General features: G+C 43.7%; 1 protein-coding gene across 5 annotated transcripts; it reads right to left on the reverse strand.

The window, feature by feature from the left end:
* Positions 1 to 743: 743 nt before the first annotated feature.
* Positions 744 to 22,599, reverse strand: tulp3 (TUB like protein 3). 5 transcript variants are annotated; one of them, XM_030439938.1, is made up of 13 exons: positions 22,472 to 22,599; positions 15,187 to 15,228; positions 13,298 to 13,349; positions 9,477 to 9,639; positions 8,994 to 9,200; positions 5,807 to 5,937; positions 5,532 to 5,723; positions 5,236 to 5,348; positions 4,772 to 4,889; positions 4,575 to 4,673; positions 4,303 to 4,474; positions 4,084 to 4,197; positions 744 to 1,114 (listed from the first exon to the last, which is right to left on the reverse strand). In XM_030439938.1, the coding sequence occupies exons 1-13, from the start codon at positions 22,489 to 22,491 to the stop codon at positions 864 to 866; spliced, it is 1,674 nt and encodes a 557-aa protein (XP_030295798.1). In that variant the 5' UTR covers positions 22,492 to 22,599; the 3' UTR covers positions 744 to 863. The 5 variants fall into 5 exon arrangements, with proteins under 5 accessions (XP_030295798.1, XP_030295797.1, XP_030295801.1 ...); XM_030439937.1 differs by lacking the exon at positions 22,472 to 22,599 and adding an exon at positions 17,421 to 17,674; XM_030439939.1 differs by lacking the exons at positions 744 to 1,114; positions 22,472 to 22,599 and adding exons at positions 1,476 to 3,136; positions 17,421 to 17,664.
* Between the last annotated feature and the right edge of the window lie 476 nt (positions 22,600 to 23,075).

The raw sequence follows: 23,075 nt of genomic DNA on the forward strand, positions 1-23,075 counted from the left end.
AGAGTCAGTCTCAACTCAGCATTAACCGCAGTATCACCAGACTCCTTTCACAAATGTAGGGATTTTGTAGAGTTAACAAACTTTGCAGAATGGCTGAGGCAAAAGGCAAAATGATCTCTTCACAGTCACTGTCCACCCTGCTGCTAAAGAAGATGAGCGACAAGGAGCCCGATTGTTCCTTCTTCATCGGTTCGCAGGAGTACACGGTGGACTTCACCAGCATGACCCAGACCAACGTCACCACGAGGTTCCACAGAGAAGTTCGCCGCCGACCCGCCTACAGATCCCCTGACTCCATGAGGCCTCACCTGCAGTCAGTGTCCTGTATCTCCTGTCTCTGTTTCATTGACATTCATTAAAGAAAAATCTGCCTCACTAATTTTAATAATTAATAATACCCCCCCAAACCCAGGACGGGAATCCAGACTGAGCCCACCGAGCCTGTCGGGGATCCTCCAGCAGCCAACTTCAGCGTGGACCCCCTGGCAGAGTTCAGTTCCTGGTATCCTCCAGTGTGGAGTCCTTTATCAGAGCAAGACTACAGTCTGGTGGACGTTCCGGCCGGCACGCCGGCCTACCGGAGCGTCCGCGACCTCTTCTACGAGACCCTGCCCGAGACCATGGTGGACCTCATCAGCATCCAGCAGGTCCAGAACCTCCTCCACTGGGACAAGTATCAAAGGTACAGCTGCTGTCTGTGTCTCCTGTCTGAAACCTTGATGAGTTGAGGCAAAACACACACGTTTCATCAAAACTCTTTACTTTGTCGTCATCACAGACACAAGGTGTACATGCAGAAGCAGCACACTAAGTCCAAGGAGCCTCTGGAGAGACATCTCTTCCACGGGACGAGCAAAGAGGCCTCAGAGGACATCTGCCACAACAACTTTGACCCTCGCATGGCCGGGGTCAACGGAACGTCCCACGGCTTCGGCTCCTACTTCGCCACCAGCGCCTCCTTCTCCAACGGCTACTGTGCCACGGTCCACCGAGACGATGTCCGCCAAATGTTCCTCGCCAAAGTCCTGGTGGGGAAGGTGAGTGTTGGGAAACACAACCTCCGCCGGCCGCCGCCCATCACTTCCAAGAGAAGCCAGTGCCGTCTCTATGACACCTGCGTGGACAACGTGGACAAACCCACCATGTTTGTAGTTTTTGACAGCTGTCAGTGCTACCCATACTACCTTATCAAGTACAAAGACCTGCCCGAGGAGATCCAAATATAAGGACAAAGAGGGGCGGGGGAGTTAGATGACGTTAATCGTTCAGACATGAACAGTGTTACGGGCGTCCAGTTGACCTGAGATGTTATCAAATGTTATCATGCAGTTACAGCAAATGCTCAGTATAGAGATACTTTGCAATGAAGTTCTACATGAAGACATGTAAGCAAACTTATAAAGCACTTTACTTTTCAAAATGTCTTTATTTTGGTTATTCAAACATCGATGGAAAGAAGTACTTTTGTTTTTTTCTCTCAAAGGTGTTCTGAATCAAATTCTGTCACGTTTATGAAAATAAACTGTTCGCTGAATACATTCATCGCTCTGTGTGTTGACGTGATAAACATGTTGGATCTGCCGTTAGTGTAATCGCATCTATTACATAAAATACAGACATTTACCTGATTTCTTTTCAAATGACAGACTGGAATGTGTTTCTCTAGTAAAAACATATATATACATTTCAAACAAATTCTCAATAAATCTTTTTTTTTTTTCTCTTTAAAACTCCATTGCACACAAAATGACAGAACAGGGCTCTCACAAGTTCCTGGCACACAGTTATTTTCTAAATATCTGTAACATTTATTTTTTTAAGACTAGCCAGGAGTTTGAATGTGTGTTTGCATGTAAATGAGGATTTCTGTATCTACCCCTGAAAATCAGCTTCTGCTGGACACTTGCTTTAAAGGTGCAACACGTGAGATTTTTAGTTTTTAAACATTGAAAAAGATAACCAAAGTCATCATCAGAGTGTGAAGAAATACCAGATTTGTCTGGTCCAGAGACATCTAATGTAAGACAGTTAGTTACTCTGTTGATATGCTGTTTGCTTGGAGTCTTGACCCAACAAGTGCCAAATTCTTACATATTGCACCTTTAAAGGATCCAGACTAGAACGAGCTCGAGCTCTGTAGCAATAACAATGTTTTCAGTTCTCACTGTCCTTCACAGACCTACAGTACACTGCATTGATAAAACATCAGGGACATGTAATAATGAGATAAAGCCACATGAAGGACACTTTCCCTTATGGGTTTCCCTTAAGCGTTCCCTTGTAATTCAGAAGGGAGGAGATGGAGACGGAGAGGCACAGGCAGTTGTAGCTTTGAAGCTTAAAGATGGACACAATGTGGCTCCGGCTCCACCTCAACTCAATAAAATACCACTTTAAAACTTGATTTCTTCTTTTCTTCATACAGGGGCACCAATGAAAATAAAAGCTCTGTGTATTAATGCTCAACCTGTATCCATTATTTAAAAATTCAACATATCGAAATGACATTTAGTAAGACTGCTTAAACAGATAAAACAATAAGGCGTAATTGTATTTTATATACAGTGTGTATGTCCTTTCTCTTTAAATGTGCAATTCTGCGTTTCTCATCTCAGCCAGGTCTGAGCCTGGGCAGGATCGTGTGTTTTGTTGCGCGTGTGTGTGCGTTTGTCCATTAGAGCAAAAATTAGTCAAAAGAAAACGATTAATTATGATCATTTCAGTCATTTTCAGGCAAAGATGTCAAACGTGTGCTGGTTCCAGCCTCTTAAAAGTGGGGATGTTCTGCTTTCGTAAATGAGGAGTCTTTTTTTATAGACCTAATGATAGATCCATTAATTGTGAAAATACCTGCAAATTAACCATTAATGGAATTAACTGGTAGTCGCAGCCATAGTGTCTGTCTGCAGCTAACCTCGCCTACCACAACACACACCAGCCTTTTATTTGCCTTGCACATTTATGACTGTCTGCTCAAGGACCTCTCGTAGTTGCTGTGATTCGCAATTATTATGAAACGTACTTTTTTTGACGGCTCTTTTTCTAAGTGTCTCCTTAATCGCCAACCGCTTCAGAGACGCCTGGCAGAGATCTGAGTGCGCTCCTCTAGCGTGTTCCTTTTCATGACATAATCCAACTTGTTACGACAAAGAAAAAGAAAAAAAAAAACAAAATCACAGTCACAAGATAAAAATTACACGTGCTCACAGGAAAACACAAAAGCCATGAGACAGGCCGGTTCTGAATAACGCGCCCTCCACACGACAGTAAGACGAGGGATAACAACACGATCATAATAATAAAAGAATGACTGGAAATAGAGTTGTTAAGTTGATGGCAGGTTAAAGTTTGCAGCCACGCTTGAAGATGTAAACAAGACTGAAATTCTGTACTGTAGCCACGCTGACGCCGAGACTGCGATGGCCAAATAAAACAGAAAAACAACTTTTAGTTTTCTAAATTCTTTTTGCTAAGTAACTAATATTTGGCCTGAGGGTGGCGCCAGAGGAAAGGCCTTGCTGTTATGTAATTCCAAATGGTTTTAGTCATGCCAGAGCCACGGCGCTGTTGCGGCATAAAAAACACTGAGTGAAATCAGATTTAGAAGGCAACAGAAGCAATAGAAAACACATCACTGATACACACAGCACCGCTCGTCACACAATGATTGAGTCATACTTTTTAGCATCAGTTCTTTCAGACTGTCTCCAGCATGGATTAGTGTTTTGCTGCTGTCTTTTTTCCCTTTTAGTTTGTATACATGTGTACACTGTACAAAAAGGTTAAACTGATTGAAATAACCCCACTAAAATGGCATGAAAAAAAAAAAAAAAACACCGCACAAGAACCATGAGGGTTGTTAGACCGGCCGACAGAGCACCAACGATCAGCATCCTCCTTTTTTTTTTTTTTTTTCAGTCCCTTGTTTGTTTCCTCACTCGCGTATTAAACTGATTCCCAGTGATGTGAGCGGCGTAGCTGTCGGCTTACGAACGGCCCCCGTCGAGGAGAGATCTGAGGGTGGACGGAGAAAAAGTGGTGGTGCGGAAGTAAAACCGGTGGTTCATTCACAGGCGAGCTTACTGTCGAAGCTCGACAGGCCGATGGCGAAGGCTTGGAGAGCGCACATGGGGTAGTTGAAGTCCAGGGTGAAGATGTCCTCGGCCACTCTGCCGAACTGCATGACGATGTAGTCAGCTAGGCGCGAAAGAGGAAAAGAGAAAAAACGTTCGTCATGACTGTGAGCCTGAAGTGGACAGGAAGAGAGGCGACGGTGTGAACGGTGACAGACGGGATACTTACGGTCGTTGTCGTGAACTATTTGGAAGTTTTTGACTGATGCTTGGGTGACGCGGCCGTGGAAGTTCAGCACGTACGACTGGGTGTCGTCGTTCCACACGGGCGCTTTATTGTGCAACTCGATCAGGTTGTCCAGTGAGTGGTTCTGCCACCTGCTCAGGAGGCTCTCCTGCTCCTGTAACAGAGGAACAGAATACATATCTGATAATTTAAATATCCAGTGTGTAGGATTTGGCAATCTCCACACCTCGTGCTTTTAGTGGCATCACACTCACGTTCTGAGGCCTCACAGGGACGCGTTCAAAGTTGATGCTCATGCCCGGGATGATCACGGTCATCTTACGTGGTCCTTTGAATCCCAGCACGTTGGTTTCCTGCCACATGGCACACAGATTGCGACGGTTTCATTTTAATATTATGAACCAACTGGGGACGGATGTGTGTGTGCTGTGTGTGTGTCGCTGTCACTCACGTAGCAGATGGCAGCCAGCTCCTGTCGTGTGTTGCTCTCCTCCAGCAGCGCCCCGGGGTTTTTGCAGGGGTTGGTGCCGTTGTCGTACACTGTGAATTTGGTCCCCATGAGGTTGGACCTGATAGAAGGCACATCGGTGATGAAATGTTTACACCATTTCGCATTTGTCACCTGCTGGCGGCTGAGTCAAGCAAAAAACACTTTTGCTGAGGTAGCGACTAAGAGATGCTGCTAAAAAAACTGAATTTGAAGAGATAGTTCACCCCGAAAACTTTCTTCCCAGAAATCATGGCCCTGTTTACTAAAGATGATCCGCAGACCTGCACAAATAACCTGAAATACATAATCCAACAAGATTTAGGGAGGATTTAAGGCAGAGTCTGATATCTTAGATGTTATCTCAGGCTTGCCATCAACAAATGACTGTGACCAACAGGCAGATCCAAGAGTGAGAGCAGTTTTACCTCAGTTTGCCTATGAAGCTCTCTCCCTCTCGTGACAGATCAGTGGCGTCCACTGAAATCAGGTAGTTGGACGTTTTGCTCTTCTTTCTCTTCCTTCCTGCCAGCAAGAACACCTGAAAAGAAAGAAAGAGAGAGCGAGAGAGAGAGAAGTTAAAATGTATTCATGTCTCTGTTGTACACACATGCTATGCTCCTGAGATTAGTTGTTTAAAGTTCTTAAAAAGCTTAATTGTCTAAATCGTTTTATAATAATTCTTTCACCCATAGGATTTCTGGGAATAACCCATAACACTCACTCTCTTTCCATCCTCTCTCTCCATGTGCATGAAGTATGTGGGGTAGAGGCCGCGGTCCATGCCCTTCTTGTCCCGCGTGATTCGACATTTCACGGTGGCGCCACGTGGAGCCGGACGAAAGACGAACTCCTCGAGATTGGCCACGTCGATTAGTGCGCCGTCTGCTGTGGGTGATCCGGGAGTCACAGCATCCTGGGCGCAGCACGTAAAGTTTGTTACAAACCATAAATATTAACTGGAATTTTATGGTCTATGTTCGAACTTGGGCTACTCACTCCAGCGTCCTTGCCACTGGCGGCAGAGGCGGGTCTGGTGTCAGTGTTCGGGGACAGAGAGCTTGTCCGATCTTCCTCCGTGTCGTCCTCGTGCTCGCTGGCCTCGTCGAAGTTCATGCTGCCGGACAGACCTGTTGATGGCGAGGAGGCAAAGGTGCGAGAGAGCTTTAATGAAACATGAGGTCCTTCAAAGCTCACTCACACAAGACAAGAGGAAAATAGATCGCACAGGCTCTGTGTATATTCCACCACAAAAGAAGATCAAAGCCGTCTGTGTCTGTGGTTTTAGTCGGTGTCCTGAAGGCGGATTTCACCGTTTCTTTGCTTCATCTATGGTCTTTGATATATGACGACTAATATCACAAGAACTGATGCAACACTTAAGCAATGGCTGAAGCACAAATAGTGTATTGCACGGTTAAAGTCACTCTCTCTCTAAAGTTTTCAGCAGGGCATTTCTTTCAACTGAACCAATCCACACTGCTTGCTATCAAACACAACAACATTTGGCTCGTGGCCTCAATTGAAGCCCTACCTGTCACAAACAATGCATCTGTTTACTAAATCAGTCTCTGCACGCGTGAGATTAATGTCAAGAGATGAGGCTGAGCGTCCCCGCGAGACTCGCATCTGTGTACTTGTGAAGAGACAGCTCCATGCAGGAGTGCAGTCATGCAGATGTAAAACGGGCCTCACTGACTGAAGCCAGTCAAGACTGCTTGAGACATCTGTCTCTTCGTTGATAATTGGATTTATCAGCCAGGATGCAGCTCTTGGCTTTAATGTGGTGTCAGGGGATGACAGTGGTCCACTGGTACGGAAAGATCTCAGTAAGCAGGGGAAGTTGTGTTTTTCACCTCAGCTATGCAGTTTTAAAATGGGTACAATTAGGAGATTTTTAACTGTGATAAAAATATATATTACGGTAATCCAACAATTAGCTTTTGAATTAAATAAATCAAAGTGGGTACTACACACACACACACACACAAACACACATTCTGCAACTTCCTCCTCCACCCTCACTGACATATCGCAGGCAGGCTAGTGAGTAGGAGTGCTGGGAGAGCGCTGCCCTATGCAGTATTGAACAAGAATAATAATGTGGCGCAGCCAAACACAATATTTATCCTAGGGTATTTACAAGGGATGAACCCAGCTATCCCTGAGAGAAAGTGAGAACCATCATGAAAGACAGATTGCAAATGTTAGCTCCCCTCTACCAGTGACTCCAGGGCCCCAATTAAAAACACCCAGCAAAGTTGTGTGAGCCGGCAGCTTATGGAATCAACCATCTGGAAATGTCAAAGAGGACGCATAACAGGCAAACCAGCAACTTTCACATGATAATTACCATGCAGCATTTTTATGAGTCAGACACATATTCAGATCTTTACTGAATGAGTTGGATCAAATATGAATGCACCTCCTGATGTCTATTTTTTCTGTTTTCTCCGAGGTTCGGGTATTACACAAGGGCAAAGATCCAAAAATACCTGCTGGAAGTCCTGAGGACATATTCATATGCTAAACTGGGCTGACATTAACAATGAGGCCGTGCATTATTGAGAAGGACAGTGACATTTGCTTCTATGGCAACACGTCACTACCCTGGGAACCAGACAAATCTGTCGAGCTCAGGTTCAGATTTGCTCTGGCAGGTGTGCCCCCCCCCCCCCCCCCCCCCCCCCTCCTGTTTGTGATGGAGCGATCACAACCGTTTATTTAATATAGAGTGTGGTTGATTCAATGACCAGCTGAAGAGAGCCGTTTTAAGTCATGTTTCGCTGATCTGGCTGGATGTAGCTCTATCAAATTGCAATTTGGTCTGCGCAAATTTGGTACAGAAGCTAAAAGTTCCTCTTGAGAGTTTCCTCGGTCCTGTCAAGTTTGTAATTACAGATTTTAACTTTGCTGCTTGAACGTGCCACGGTATTTGCTGCAGTGACGTTACTTGCCTGCAGTGAAAGATTTAAAAGACTAAAGGTAGCCTCTCTAATGACTAAAGCAATGAACCAGTCTAAGTAGATGCACCTTACTGTCTGTCTAGTGGACACCCTAATAAAAGTATGAACCTGAAAGTGAACACACGTGACACTGGACCTTGTGTTTCCAGGGTACATAAACTCACAGTAGCAGGTGAATCAGAAGAGTTGACAATCCACCCCGTGGCAGGACTTCAAAAAATCTTCCAATAACTTTATACATCTCTGCCAGCTGGCTGGTGAGTGTGGGTAGCAGACACAATAATGATTCCATAGATGAACGCTGCAGTATGAACAATGCCCTTGCCTATTATTAAATGACCCATTTCTCGCTGCGTCACCATCGATCACACCACTATCTGCATCCACATTCCGTACTGCAGCAGCAGAGGAAGTGCTAAAACTTCTACAGCACGTCAGACAGTCTGACTTTGCTTAACAATAGCTGCTAATCTTGAGTGGACTGCTTTAGAAATGTCTCTTACAGTGACTAATTTTAGACTGTCTTTAGAGATGTCTCAGAGTTGTTGATGCCATTGTGTGTGTCTGTGGGTAACTGGTGAGACTGACTATGTTTGTGTCTCATCTCTGCTCTTATTTCTTCTGCTGTGCTAAGGCTGTAGATAATGATCTGAATGACACTACCTGATAAAAAATAAAATAAAATGTACTTTCACCCTGATCTGACGAACCTTCCTTTCACTCTCCAGTTCCAGACTTTGTGTTGCACTAAGTATTGTATCAGCACACAGGGTGAAATCTTTTATACCACTCTTTTTGTGAAACAGCATCAGGGACTCTGGCGATGAAGGCAAGTAATTAAACAGGCGTGCTCACAGACCACATTGGCTTTTATATTTGACTGACAATGTATCTTCCCTCAGCACAAGATGAAAGTCTATTAACAGGCTTTATGGATTAAAAATGTTTTATTACAAAATTAGTGCATCACTAATCCGTTATGAAGGAAGTTAAATGGATATTTAAACCATAAACTTTAATTTAAAGTCCATTACTCAACGTTCTTTCGCTGAGAATGAAACTTGCGCTGTCGGCTTTTACTGATACGACTGAGTTGACTGCAGACTGCTGCTGTGCCAGTCATATCATTATGATTACAGCTGCTTATTGTAAAACACTGAACAATCAAAAGTGACATCGGAAAAGTTCCCATTTGAGTCTTGTGCCCTGTGGGGACTCACCTTGTTTCTGTAGTAACTCATGGATGTCTTTCTTGGGCTCCAGCAGCGTCTCAGTGTCTCCGTCCCTCTCAGGCTCATCAGCAGCGGGCGACTGGGGCTGCGACTGGAGCTGAGACTGGGACTGGGACTGGCTCACTGACAGGATTTGGATTTTCGTTCCCAGATCCGGAGCTTCTGAGCCCAAGAAAGCTGCTGGGCCATCAATACCTACAGAAGGAAAGGACAGTCGGTTGTTAGAATAGCTGTTAACATTCTTGTGTTTGGTAGTTAAATACAGCTGTTGGTCTGGTGGTACCTTAATTGGCTAAATATTAGCCTGAGGTCTTGTTGAGTGAGAGCCTTTAAGAGATCCTCTTACGTAGAATTAATGTCAGGTGTGTCTAAACTACACTATCGCACATCAACTGTGTGAGATTGACAGTCTGTGTAGTTTTAGATGACCCGCAACATGAATACAACATGTGTGACAAGTGTTTTCCTCACCATCCATGATGACATCGTTGGTGGTGCTGAGTTGAGAGTCTACCAGAGGGGCCTGCTCCTCACCGCGCCGCGTCCTGGAGCGCCGGGGCCGAGCCTCTGTGTTGGGCTGGACCATCAGAGGCTCCTGACGCTTTCTCCTCTGCTTCTGCTCCAGCAGAGCCCTCTGTGAAACAAACAGGGGAGCATAAACCTGATTCTATGTATAAATGTGGTGAGTTCTTAAGGCAAACGAATGATTCTCAAAGTGCAGCTGAGACAAGTGCAAATCTTGTGGCGGCAGATGAGAAGTCAGCCATTCATCCTCTGGGGACAATGCATGTCTGTATTAAGATTAGATATTTTCCTTAAACACAGTGTTATACAGACTGTCAAACCCACTGACCATACTGTAGGAGGGCAGAAGGTGACATCCTGTAGTGACTCAAAGTTAGACTATGTATAGAAATGGCAACCTTAAAGAACGTTTCCAAAATATAGAAAAGGGAAGCTGGGGGTGGCCCATCTGGCCACATATACTACGTCACAATCTATTTCATCGCAATTATGGTCCACAAACGTTTTGGAAATTCTACATAGACAATAGAAAGACTAACTCAGAATAATTTCTCCACAATATTGCAAGATTTTGCATTAAATATCTTTGGCACAAGCTCTTCATTGGCCTTGTTGCCAGCTATAACTCACAACGTATTTACAATATTTCAAAGAAGGAAGAGCCATGTAATGTCATTTGTCCAATCAGCACAGCGATTTAATTGGCCACATCATTTTATTGGTTTGTCCATGTAGCACTGATTGACTACTCAATTAAGTTGTGTGAAGTTTGGAAGGTCTCTACGTTTCGCCTCAAAAGTCGATTATGGACGCGTTCGAGACAGATCCGCTATGTAAATATCATCAGAGAATTGATGTGTTTAAATAAGGAGTACATTGATAAACACCTACACTGTATAGTTGAATTCAGAATGAGTCACGCATCAGAAAAAATTAGAGTGAAGCCAAAAGAGAGAGGGGAAATAATAAAGCCATAATGAAATCTAACGATCAGGCCAAGGCTAGAGGACCCCGGAGTGCAGTGAATGGGTTCACTGACTGAGTTAATGGGTGCTGCACTGCCGAATTCTACATTGAAGAATGGCAGAACATTCAAGCCGGCGAAGACCTGGCAAAGAAACGTGACATGCTTCTCAGAATCGGTGACCTTTCCCTGGGACTAAACAGAATTTGGTATATGCTTGAGGTAGTGTGGCAGATGTCTAGTATAGAGTGATGTGGACTGAAGTTTCAGTAAAGCCTGAAAATTCCTCCTGCTGCACCCACTCTCCCCGAGCCCCACTCCCTGAGGTCAAACCAGCGGACGGATTACGCAAGCGCGTTAATTGGCGCGTCAAATGCACAACAACAAGTCTTGTTTGCTGATGCTGCTTACTGAGCTGGAAGAGACCAGGAGGCCTTGACCAAAACGCTTTCATAACTCATCAGTCATTGTGCTAAGACTGAGAAATGTTTGTCTCACTCAGCCATGACTTATGAAAGGAAAAGCGGAATAATGTGAAACTTTTACATCACCAGATCCATTACAAAGAGTCAGCATGATGGGAAAACATAACACCATGATCCTATTATCAACTAAGTACGAGGAAGGTGAGGAAATAAGTAAAAAGGAGGTTTAGGTCCGGGTGTATAATAATCTAGATTTTGTTTTATCATTTCAAAAGACTCTGCTTTAAGAGGACGACGATTTGCATACTCGCTTTATGGCTATAAATAAAGGCGACAAATGAACAAAACATTACGATGGATTATCATGATGAGCATCGTCATTGTTAGTGTGATAAACTGATGTGGAAATACAACCAAATTTCAAGACGGATAACAATGGTGACGGGTGCAAAAAACACTGACAGTGAATGTTAAAAAGCTGCTCAGAATTTTGAGATTTCAGTTGGGGTAATCTGCCTTTTGTCAAGATACTTAGAACTGAATGAAGTGAAAGTGCATCAGAAAAACCTGACACAGAGACTCAGTTTAATGGCTTCTTTAGATTTTTATCTGCACTCTTCACTCAATGAATGTATGACCAGTCTTGCCTCCCCTCCTCGTTGCTATTTTCAGCTAATCTATTGTACTCCAATCGTTGGTGACCCCATACTTGACATTTTGACGACCAGGATGTGACTTCATCCCACCTTTCCTGTATAAGCAGAAACATGGGTGAAAAGTAGACTTTAACATAGACTGATTTGAGAGACATACTCTATATTAATGCGTGTCTTTGCAAAGAATCTGACAAAAAGTCAAATACAATCAGGGAGGTTTCACTGGACCTCTCCTTCCTTTTTTCAGCCAAAGTGTAATCACTCATACAAACTGTTCTCTTCAGGTACAAGATGACAAGAACATACATCAGAAATATAAATATTAGAAGTTACCAACCCGCTCCATTGATATCCTGATCAAGTGTGAGCCAAAGTTAACACGTTGCTCTAGAGAAGAAACACTACAAGTCCCAACTGTCCTGATGGTCAGGTGAAACTACATTCTCCCCCAACGAGCAGCACTCCTGCTGGGCAATCGCTCTGTCTCCCTGTCCCACATTCCTCTCCCGGAGTTTGACAATCGATGAACCAACAGCCTCCACGGCACTACGCGGTCCTCTGACAGAGAGGGAAAGCGGTCTGTCTCTCGGGCGAATGCTGAGCGGCAGTGAGTGTTTGTGTACGCGCGGCCGCCGTCGCTAACTGAATCAGCAGTCATTAGCGCTCCGTCAAGAGAGAGAGAGAGACGTGGAGAGGGAGTGAGAGGAAGGGAGAGAGGTGCGATCACACCCGCAGTGCTCAGTGCTGTGTTTTCTGAATGAAGTACAATTTGAATAGGGTTAGGAAAACACTGAATTGTGTACAAAAAAAAGACAGTAAAAAGAGGGATTTCACTTTTATCGTGTGTTTGGTCTCATGAGTTATGTAAGAGCAGAAGACTCTCAAGTGAGGCTGCTTGGACTAAGCTCAAAGTGTGCTGTGCAACTGAGCCACAGCGGGACCATGGGACACACACACACAAGCACACACAAAGCCAGGCACCCCTGCACTAAATCCCTCTCTCTCTTTGAACTCACTCATCTGGCCCTCCCGTTTCTTCCTGGCTAATGTGGGAGATAGTGGAGCGCGGCTCGCAGCTTAAATCAAAGCCGTGCACCGCAGCTCCTCGGCAAGGTTTGGGATGAAGGCGTCTTACAGACACGCAGGATGAAAAGAGAACAAATGTGTGACAGGAGAGGCACTGTGTCAGGTAATAGGTGGATAAAAGGAAACAATTCCACTCCGGGAGTAAGTCAGCATTAAGATTCCGAGTGACTGGGCAGGTGAAAAAACAGGAGATTTCCGAAGCAAAAGCATTAATCCCTAAATTGCACGCCACTGCGGTGATGTTGGAGCTACTCCTGCCAACAGCAGGCACCCCTGGGTGACAGAGCACAAGGTCATCTCAGCCCTTTGATTTAACCAGATTCATGCACAATCTTGGCAGGTGCTCACAACACCATTAGTCTATGAGAGGACTCTTAGTTGACCAATTTTTCATTGGTCTGCCTGGGATAAAAGCATCAAGGGCACGCAAAGTCACTGAGGATGGAGCCCTTTCGCTTCCTTCTCTTCTTTGTTTAGAGCTGTAGCTATAAGCTAGAAGTCTTGGTCAGACTAAAAGTGCAGCCTGTTCGCTATAAACCACAGCAAATGATAGAAGAGTAGAGACATGACAGCAAAAGTGAGGATGAAGTGTGAAAGTTAGTGTTGTTGATTTGTGCATGCGGCTTGGCCCCCTACCTGTTTTTCCAGCTTCTGCTGCATGAGACTGGCACTGTCGTCCTCAATGCCGCTACAGAGAAAAAGGAGAAAGCTGTGTTAGAAAGAGTTAGAGATTTCACACAGCATCCACACCGAATTAGATTTTCCTTTTAGAGGTGGCATTTATACCATGTTATACAGACTTTATTTCCTGCGTGGTATACAAAATGAATTATTAAGGCATTGTTAGGGTTTCGTGGCAGTTTGAAAGCGTACATCAGTGATTAGAGAATTGAAATACCAAATTTCTGAGGAAAAAGAACAAAGGACAAAGCTCCGGCTGAGACAATGCCTTGCAGTCTTGGTCCTCTGGGCATTTACCCTGGACACCTATCTGAAGGGACCTGGCCCATGTTGCTTGGCTACCGTGATGAGAGAGAAGGGCAACAGCAGGAGTCTGTACTGACGGAGTCACAGTCAGAGACCTTCAGTATCTCTACTCCTGAATTTCTGTCCAGCACACAAACCTGCGCTCACATACGCCGAAATGAATGGCTCACAAACTCCATTTCTCATTTCTTTCATCTTTTCCTGTTGGGTACATCTTCATATACCACATGCTCTGCTGGGCTGAATTGAGATTTGCATTTTATAGAAAAGGATTTAAGGGTATAGGGATGAGACGTCAACAAACTGTACTGCCTATCTCTCCATCAGACGAGAACATCAGATACCTGACTCACTCACATTCACTCCCTTTAGCTCCTGTATGCAGGCGATGACACACGCTACTTGAGGACCTGGAGCCCGATGCCGGCTGACATCACGGCTCATCGCTGAAGGACAGTTACTGAATGCCAAAAGGTGACGAGTTCCGGAAACCCATTTAAACCAAGTGGAACTCAAGAGCTTTAATAAGCCAGAGTGTTATCATCAACATTATTATCTGCAGCCCAACAGCAGGCGTAGATCTGGCGACTCTACGTCAAAATGAGTCATCTCGCACTGGTGTGTCATATTATCACTTGTAAATCCCTTGACACTGGCAAACACATAGATCCCCTGTAGGGTTCAAAATGAACATTTTGGTCCCACTTCCAAATGACGAGGGAATGGCTCAAATTTTAAGAGCATCTAGCTGGTGGCTAGCGCTAATTGTGTGCCCCGGTCCTCCCTGGGAGGTCACCTGAGAACAGGTGCTGCTGACGGGGAGTCGGTCCGGGGAGTGGAGGGTGGATGCATGTTTAATTACACATGTGGGACTGTCAGTTATGACTGTGAGGAAAGAGATGGGTGAAAGCTGTGAAGGTGAAATCAACACTGAGTGCTGGTGTGGTCTGTTGTCGGGGGTGTGAATATCAAGCCACCGATTCAGAGGCGTACGATGCAATTATAAAACGACCGTTGATGCATCTTGATCCGTCAACATTTTTAATATACATGATTTATTTTCTCTCACAGTGTCACTACTTGCTAATTTTAAAATGTAGCGCATCTGTAAAGACCCATAAATAAAATAAACAGATGAATTATCATTCCAAAACAAAACAAGTAGCCTAGCACAAAACGTTAACGTGGCATTGGTTTGCATTACAACATCAGACTTTCCCTGATGTTTTCAACCTCAAACACAATCTTTCTGTTGTAATGGTACTGTGGAACGCCCATAACACATTTACTGCAGCTTTGATGTAGCAGAGCATGTTTTTTTTTTTTTTTCCTAAACAAAGAAATACCACTTGGTTGCGACAGGCAACGTTTGATGGTAGCCTTGAAAGCAGTCATGACTCTGAGCCTTATGAACATCTTTGACATCTTGTAAAGCAGATTCATGTGTCCAAAAAAATATGTAATAACGTCAGACAAATATGTTGTTTACATCACGCACCCAACAATCAAAGGGCATTAATTAACGTCTTGCTGCCTACCTTGCTGTTGAGTTGGAGGAGAAGCTGGCAGAGCTCGAGGGTCTTAAGGGAAAATGGCAATTTGGCACCAAGGCAGCCAGCAGCAGGACATGAGGAAAACAAGAAGACGTACTCAGCAACAAGAACCAAAACTGAGCAGAGTGTTTTCCTTTATGGTTTTCCTGAAACAAGAAAGCTGTCACAGCCTACTAAAGAAGTTATGCTTGAGCAGGACAGTTATTATCTATTGCAGCCAACCTGATAATGAAGACGGAGAACAGCTGCAGACAACAACCTTCAGCAGTATTATCATTAATACTTCAACCTGTTGGAGAGTGTGTCCTCTACCACAAATGCTCTTGGAAAACATGAACACACAGACACACACAGACACACACACACCCTTAGAGAAAGCCTCATCACAGCTGTGAGTGATCAATGTTTCATTAGTCCGTCACAGCTTGGGTGACAAGAGGAGGACACGCCACTGTTGTCCCTTCCTTGTGTGTCAGACCAAGGTAACCATGGAGACTTTGGCTCCGTCAGCAGCGCACCTCCACCAGCATTGATTAAAAACCTGCAGCCAGTTCTTGAGCTCCGCTGTAACTGGAGGCCTTAGCACTGCGCTGTAAAGATTTACAGACTGGCGAAGGGAGGGGTTTTGCCGAGGCGTGTAATTTGTTTAGAGCTGCGCATCAAAATCAAAAAGATTAATCAGACGACAGTCAGTCAGAGGCTTTTGTGAGGCAACTATTACATGTGCTATATAATATTACAGCCCTGACATTATTTTAATGCTGTAAATAATTAAATGTTAATAACTGTCGAACGGACAAAGTGCAAAAGGGGACAAGTTGAAAAGTGACTCGAAGAAAAGCCCATAAATCACATAAAAATATCAAAGCTATTAGGAAATTGCATGGTGTTAACCAAAGGGATCTTTTTTTATCATAACACAGTCCATTTTGTCCGTTATTCATTTTAATTAAAGGCTTCCCACTTTAAAAAGGAAATTTGAATGTTGAAGAAGCATAATTTAATGGCTGCCACAGGCAATTCAGCATCCGAGCATGGAGAATAAAAGGAGCGCTGATAAGATTAAATGCTTAACTCCCTGTGGGTCAGTGCGCGTGGCAACCAGAGAGGGAGAAGTTATAACAAAATACTTGTGGAAAGATTTTAAAGGACAAACACTGTGTCTGCCCTCCCCAAACGTGAATCTTGGTTGCACCTAGTGGGCTTTAGCTTCTCACCCATAGAGCTCGCTCAAGTAAAACTGGTCAGCCATGACTACAACTATGACTACATCAAGACTAAGTTGTTCATTTACAACTGAGCGTATAGCGTTTTGTCCGAAGTCTCTGTGAACAAGCACAAAGGTACCAAACCAAACCTAGCAACCTTACTTAACCTAAAAAGCCTAAACAGAATCCGTTAATCTCCCTGTAAACCACAAACTGTCATTTCTACAATTATGTGTGTGTGCTGACTATTCAAACTGGCTTTGAAAGTTTGGACAGAGCCAGGCTAGCTGTTAGTCCCCAGCCTGAAGGGTTTATGCTTACTTAGGCTATCTGTGTTTCAACATTCTCATCTTACTCTCAAAGTTGTACTATTACTTTAAAATGTTTGGCTTTTAATGGGAAACAGCTGCTTGAGGTGTGATACTAGCAACACTGGACAGCTATTGCCAGCTTTTCTTTTTCCTCAGAATCCCTTTTTTACATCCATTGGAGATGTACTGATTCATCAATTCATTAATTGCCAAATGCAACAGATGGAAACTTTAGTTGAAACCTTAACCATACAGCCAGTTTATTAGAATTGACCTAGACCTTACCGAGCCTTGACAAAGAAAATGCTCAGGTACACATTTAACAGTCATAATCATGTCAGCTGTTTCAGCTGGATGTTATTATAAGCACATCCTTTGTTGCATGAGTGTCAAATCAAGCAACCAGCAGAATGCACACACGCAAATCAACAACTCTGGTTACAGCACAGTCACAGCCTGATGCTCTGAATAAGTAACGACATGGTGGCAGAAACATGAGCAAGAGGCACATCTCTGACTGCAGATCAGCCATTCAGCTGGGCACAGGGATGGGAGCAGTGGCTGCAAGTAACATTATAGTGGCGCTGACCTCTGTCCTGGCACAGGCCACTCCAAAGGTCTCAATCACAAGCACACAAGGCAGGCTTTTTTTTTTTTAATTACTGCTTCTAAGATCATAAATGTATGAAGGTGCAGCTACCTGTATGACCAGCGGCTGTAGACAGGCTGCTGAGATCCACCATTCTTTACAGTGTCCATGGATGCGGCTGAAGGAATGCTAGTCCGAGGCTCTCCTGTCTACGGTATCACAAGAATCTTCATCTACACCGGAGCTCACACTGACTGCGCAGCACTACCTTAGAGTAAGCCCTGAAGGCTTGAACATCTCTGCTATTATGTGAGTGAGAAAGAGTAGCTACGTCCCACCCAGGGGAGTGACAGCTACAGTACCAGTGGCGAGGCAGACCGAGGTTGGGAGGCTTGGGGCTGTTTCCATGACCTCGCACTTAAGGCAACCCACAAGGAGTCAGTCAGGGATAGGTATGAAAGCAACGGGCCTGAACACTAGTGACTGGATGTTCTATAAACTTCAGGGCTGAAATCATGACTGCGTTATTAAGACATTCTTTTGCAGTGTCTGGAAATGTTTCGAAATAAAGTCATTCAGAGGACTTGATATCACCTAAGTTCCCTTATTTTACTACTTTCCAGTAACTTTCTGACAGACTCAGCCATCGGTCGCAGCTCATTTCCTATGACTCATGAGGGGACTCTACATATTTCAAACCACAGATGCACAGTCTGTCTGGCACCTCAGTTATATGCAATAGTTGGAATTTATCGAGCTTTAAATAGCCTAGAGATTAATGCCATGTCAACATTACTGGATTTGTCGATGTTCATGCGCATATGACAAAAAATTCAAGTCTGTTTTAAGGTAACTCAGTAAACTAAAACCTATAGATTGGCCTCTCTAAAAACAGACATGGTGTGCGGACCTTAATCTAGTTGCTAGGAAACCAGAACCTCCCAATCTTTTTTTTTTCTGCATCTATTTGCAAAAGCAAGAGAAAGACAGCAGAGAGAGAATGGAGGGTATGTTTGTGTATGTTTGTCCTGAGAGACAGCTGTAAAATGGCATATAAGTCGACTGATGATAAGCAGGGGAATCGCTCACCAGAGGGAGTAATTATTGAGCTCAAAACAAATGATGGAAATAAGCTACAAGAGTTGATAATAATACCTTTTCCCTCGGGGTCTCTACTCATGACTCTCCCACAACCATGCTTTAGGAAGCTTTAAAGAAACGTCAGCTGCTGACCATTAAGAGTTTCACCATTACTACGAACAAGAGCCACTTGACGTTGATATCAGCAGATACCAAACATAACTGTAACATAATGCAGAAACATTATCATGAATATAGAGCAAAAGCTGTAACTTCAATGCAGTGCTGTTTCATTCAAGACAAGAGTGTGAGTGAGTCCAATACAAATACCAGAGATGTTTCCTCAGCGTTTCAGTGCGTGAGCAACAGAGTGGATTACTCTGGACAACTAGGCCATATGTGTTTGGACTCCACTGGGCAACCACAGTAGATCACAACTCAACCACAAGCTGTGCTTGTCATCGCAGAGGTCAACCGCCAACCTCGTGGAGGATCTTTTTAATTGGGTGATTTATGATGCTGTTAAGATGGTCAACTTATATGAGTGCTGAAATCATTTTCACACATAAGTTTAGCCAGCTACATTTTCTACAATTCCTATAAACCACTGAGGTATGCTTTTGGGAAAAAGCAACAAGTTTAGCAACAAGTAGCTGCTTGCAAACTCTTGTGGCATCCAGGAAGCTGACTAGTGACCCTGCTTAACTTGTTCAATACTACACTGTGTCAAGACTTTACACTCTATGGGGTATTCTAGACTGTAATGATAGCAGTTAACACGGCAATTATTGGCTGATATAGATGTTATGTCAATAACTTTGTGCATCCCTCATTAGCATCAAGGAGCCTTAGCAGACTTAGCCTTAGTTATAGCAAGCAATAATAACCTCATGAATTATTAGCCATCATTGCCTTCTAGCTGATGATTGTGGCCTGACACTGGACATCTTTGAGCACTATTAAAGCACAGATACAGATTGAAAATGTTGGCAGTTTAAGTTTCTGCAAACCAGTCAGACATTCATATTTGTCCATGTCAAAATACCATATTGACATTTCTACCATATTTGTCATGTCACATTTACATTACATGTTTATGTACTGTCTGTCACATCGTAAGGGGACCGTAGTGGAGTTACGGGCAAGAAGGCTGCCAAGCCAGTGACCGCAGTTCAACACTGTGTTTCGACATTTGTAAGTGTGATACAACTGGATATTTTTAGGGCATCTTCAGGAGCATTTCCAGTCATATACGAGGCCACAAAAACAGGATGTTTTTGAAGAGAACTCAGACCATCTCAAGCTGTGTTTGCGATGACCAAAACTTGAAACCAGGACTCAATCGGCATCTCAATGGAAACCCTAACCAAGCGTTTTTTGTGTCTAAAGGTAACCAGAATATAAGTACAGTGTTGTCACTGTAAAACAAGCATAGAGTTGCATCATGAAGGAACACATTGTTTCAACATATCTGTGGTTTGCAAAAATGTACAATGCAACCATTTATTTCAGCACTTCAGTTGCAACACTACACCCATGTTTGTGTGTGTTTAATGTAATTAAACAAGTGTCAGCTATACAAGCACACTCAAGGATTTGTAACTACTTCAATCAGGCAATTTCAAACGAGTGAAACAGAAAGGGAGTCGACTATTAAAAACATCCTTGTGCTTCTGGAAAAAAACACTGCTACTATTAATAATAATACACCTTTTGTTAATTAAAACATTTGTGAGAAATTCATAAAAAGACAACACTATGCAGAGAAAAGCCTCCTTATTCATCCATCTTTGGAGATTGAGCATTACAAATGCTGAGTCAGCCATCTGTGAACTTTAACACAAACCGTCTGGGTTTCTTGACCCGGCAGAGCAGTGTGCATCACAGCTGGTGTCATACTCAGGAATGAGTCCACTGCTGTGTCTCACATTACTAAACTGACAAAGCTGCAAAGCCAAGAGTTATCCTTGTGCAAAATGGCAGTGTTTGTTAGACATCTGAGGCATGCCAAGTCAGTTTGACCCAATTGACAAGGACCACTCAGTTTATGGATCAATGAAGTGAAAAGACAATTTTAACAAGAATATGCCTGGATAAAGCAATGCATAATTTAAAGGTGCAATATGTGAGAATAGCCCCCCCTTTCGAATTTATACTCCAAACAAACATGCTGACAGGGCAGCAGCATATCCCTGGAGTAACCGCTATCTGCCAACTGTACAGATGCCATCAGCTATATAGCCATACAGCTAGTGGGCCTATTCGCTGACTATTCCCAGACGGAGAGCTCTGAGCACCTGGGGGAGTTGTATTAGCGCCACTAGCACAAGCAGGCAACAGAACCAGTTTCAGCTGCCTCTCAGACCGCCACATGGGGCAGTTTAACGACAGGGAAACCCATACAGAGGTGATTTACAGCAGCTTCAGACATGACTCCAGGGATGACAGACTCATGTCGGTGTCAGTCGGGTAAAGGAGGGCAAAACACAAACCTCTGTAGGCCTGAGCAGGGGTTATTGCGGGGTCAACCACAGGGGTTACAGGTGCCACCTTGGTGTTGTTTGACTGAGGGTAGACTGGACGCTAAAGTGACTCACTATCCCTTCTTAAGGGTTGAAAGTGTTATTTGGAGACAGGACGAGCCGGGGCAAGCTAGTTAGCAATAGACATCCTTGCCATAAGTCAAAGTATTAATTATTCACATCCTGTTGATGCCTCTAGTTAACGATAGACTGTTTCAAACTAAAGTTCACACATAATGCTCTGTTAAAAAACACAAACATTATTTTGCTATATGTCTTGCGTGCCCTTGTCTTCAGATGGAAAAAAAAAATCACATAATCAGACAGGGGCTGTAACAGGAAAGGGTGGGAGCCGCTTTGATTTTTATCTCCCTGCGAAATGAAAGCAGACCCCGGCTTGAGTGCTCGACATCGTGTACAGTAGCTCTCACGGTGGACACGCACACATACCACCTCTTTGCCACCAACACCTGTTTGCTGGGGCAGCAGAGTGGACATCAGAAGAAGACACAATGGAGCCTTATGCTGGGAGACTACACACACATTCAATCTCCCCTGATGTCTTCAAATGCAGAGTAAATGTCATGATGATTCCATGTTTGGCATGCACTTACTGACTTTCTTATTTACTTACTTACTTATCAATGTTTTGGGTCTATAATTAAAACAGCTTATTTGGGTGGTGATGACGTCTTTACGGGAATGCTTTGACACAGAACAGACAGCTGCTTAGAGAAAGGCATGCTCAGACACGACATGAAAGCATTTTTTTTTTTCACTTCATGCCCCTCGCTTGTTCACTGTATCTTAAAGCTACCCCCAGCCAGAGTGCCTGACTGTGGATGTAGATTACTTGGTACACTGTAATCAAACACAGTGTTGAGTGTTGGATTCCGTGTGGACACCCCGCATTCCTAAACTCGACGCAATCACACATATTCGGGGTGACTGATGGTGTCGACAGGAAAAATCAGTTGTCACAAAAACAAGGCATTCGTGGCTATAACGTAGACATGTACGGACTCCACACACGACTCCGATATTAAATAAAATGAGTTCGCTGACTATGGCGGACACGTCGTTTATCGGCGAGCAAAAACCTAAACACCGTTAAAGCACCTTTGTTAGCCACTTGTGGAAGCATTCATGTAGCATCTCTTTAAGGGATTTTTTTCCCCAGCTTTAACGTTTTCTTCTGAAGCGGTTTTGTGCGGTGACACTACGACCGTTAGCTCGCCCACTGAGCCCGACGTTTAACGAGTGATTTAACACATATCGCAACATGAGAAAATAATAAATGCTTGACTGTCATCCGTGGGTTTTTTTTTCAGCCAGCTGTGGAATGTTTAACGCTAGCTTGTTGCCATTGGAAGCTATCGTTAGCTACCTCAGCCCACAGCCTCCACTGTAGGCGATGGTGCCTTTTTATAAAAGTTGTGGGCGACAGTTAAGTTTTTTCGGGGTTACACGAAACGGCGAAAAACATCGGTTAGCTTCTCGTTTCACGGCTGACAAAGCAGATAGTGACATAACGTACAGGCGGCGTGTGTTTTATATTACCTTATGCTGTAGTAACTCATGTTTATCCACGGTTGCTAAGGAAGATCCTCGTGCAGCAATACACTTTTAGCGGACGCGGTTCAGAAGAACTCTGTTAACTCGGTCCTTAGTTACCGAGCGCACCAAGAACGCGCGTTCTGATTGGCCTGCGGGTTATTTAGATCGAACGTGATTGGCGGACGCTCTGCAGAAGGGTGGAGAGTGTTCCTCTGTAGAGAATTTATGATTTTTCCTTCTTTACCTTGAAATTTGCTTTCGCTTTAGTTAAATAATGTCTCACCGGCAACAAAGGCAAACCTATTGTCGTACAAGATGGATTTTATGTGGTCAAAGTGACAAGATGACAATAAATGTATATATTTTTTAAACTCAATCTATCTAATGTCCTTCATCTGCAAAGTGGTGACAAAATGTTTTATTTCTGAAAACAAGATCAAATCTTTGCAGAATATTGTTTATTTGTTTGTTATTATATTGCAAAAAGAAATAGGTTCTTCTATTGTTTTACTATTCCTCATTTATTCCTTATCCATTACTGCTGTTTTAATCGATGCTCTTTCTTTTTGTTATCCTCTTTGTTGCTGTGATGATGCAGACTGACTAA

Source organism: Sparus aurata, chromosome 14 (assembly GCF_900880675.1).
Source record: "Sparus aurata chromosome 14, fSpaAur1.1, whole genome shotgun sequence".
NCBI classification, from domain to species: Eukaryota; Metazoa; Chordata; class Actinopteri; order Spariformes; family Sparidae; genus Sparus; species Sparus aurata.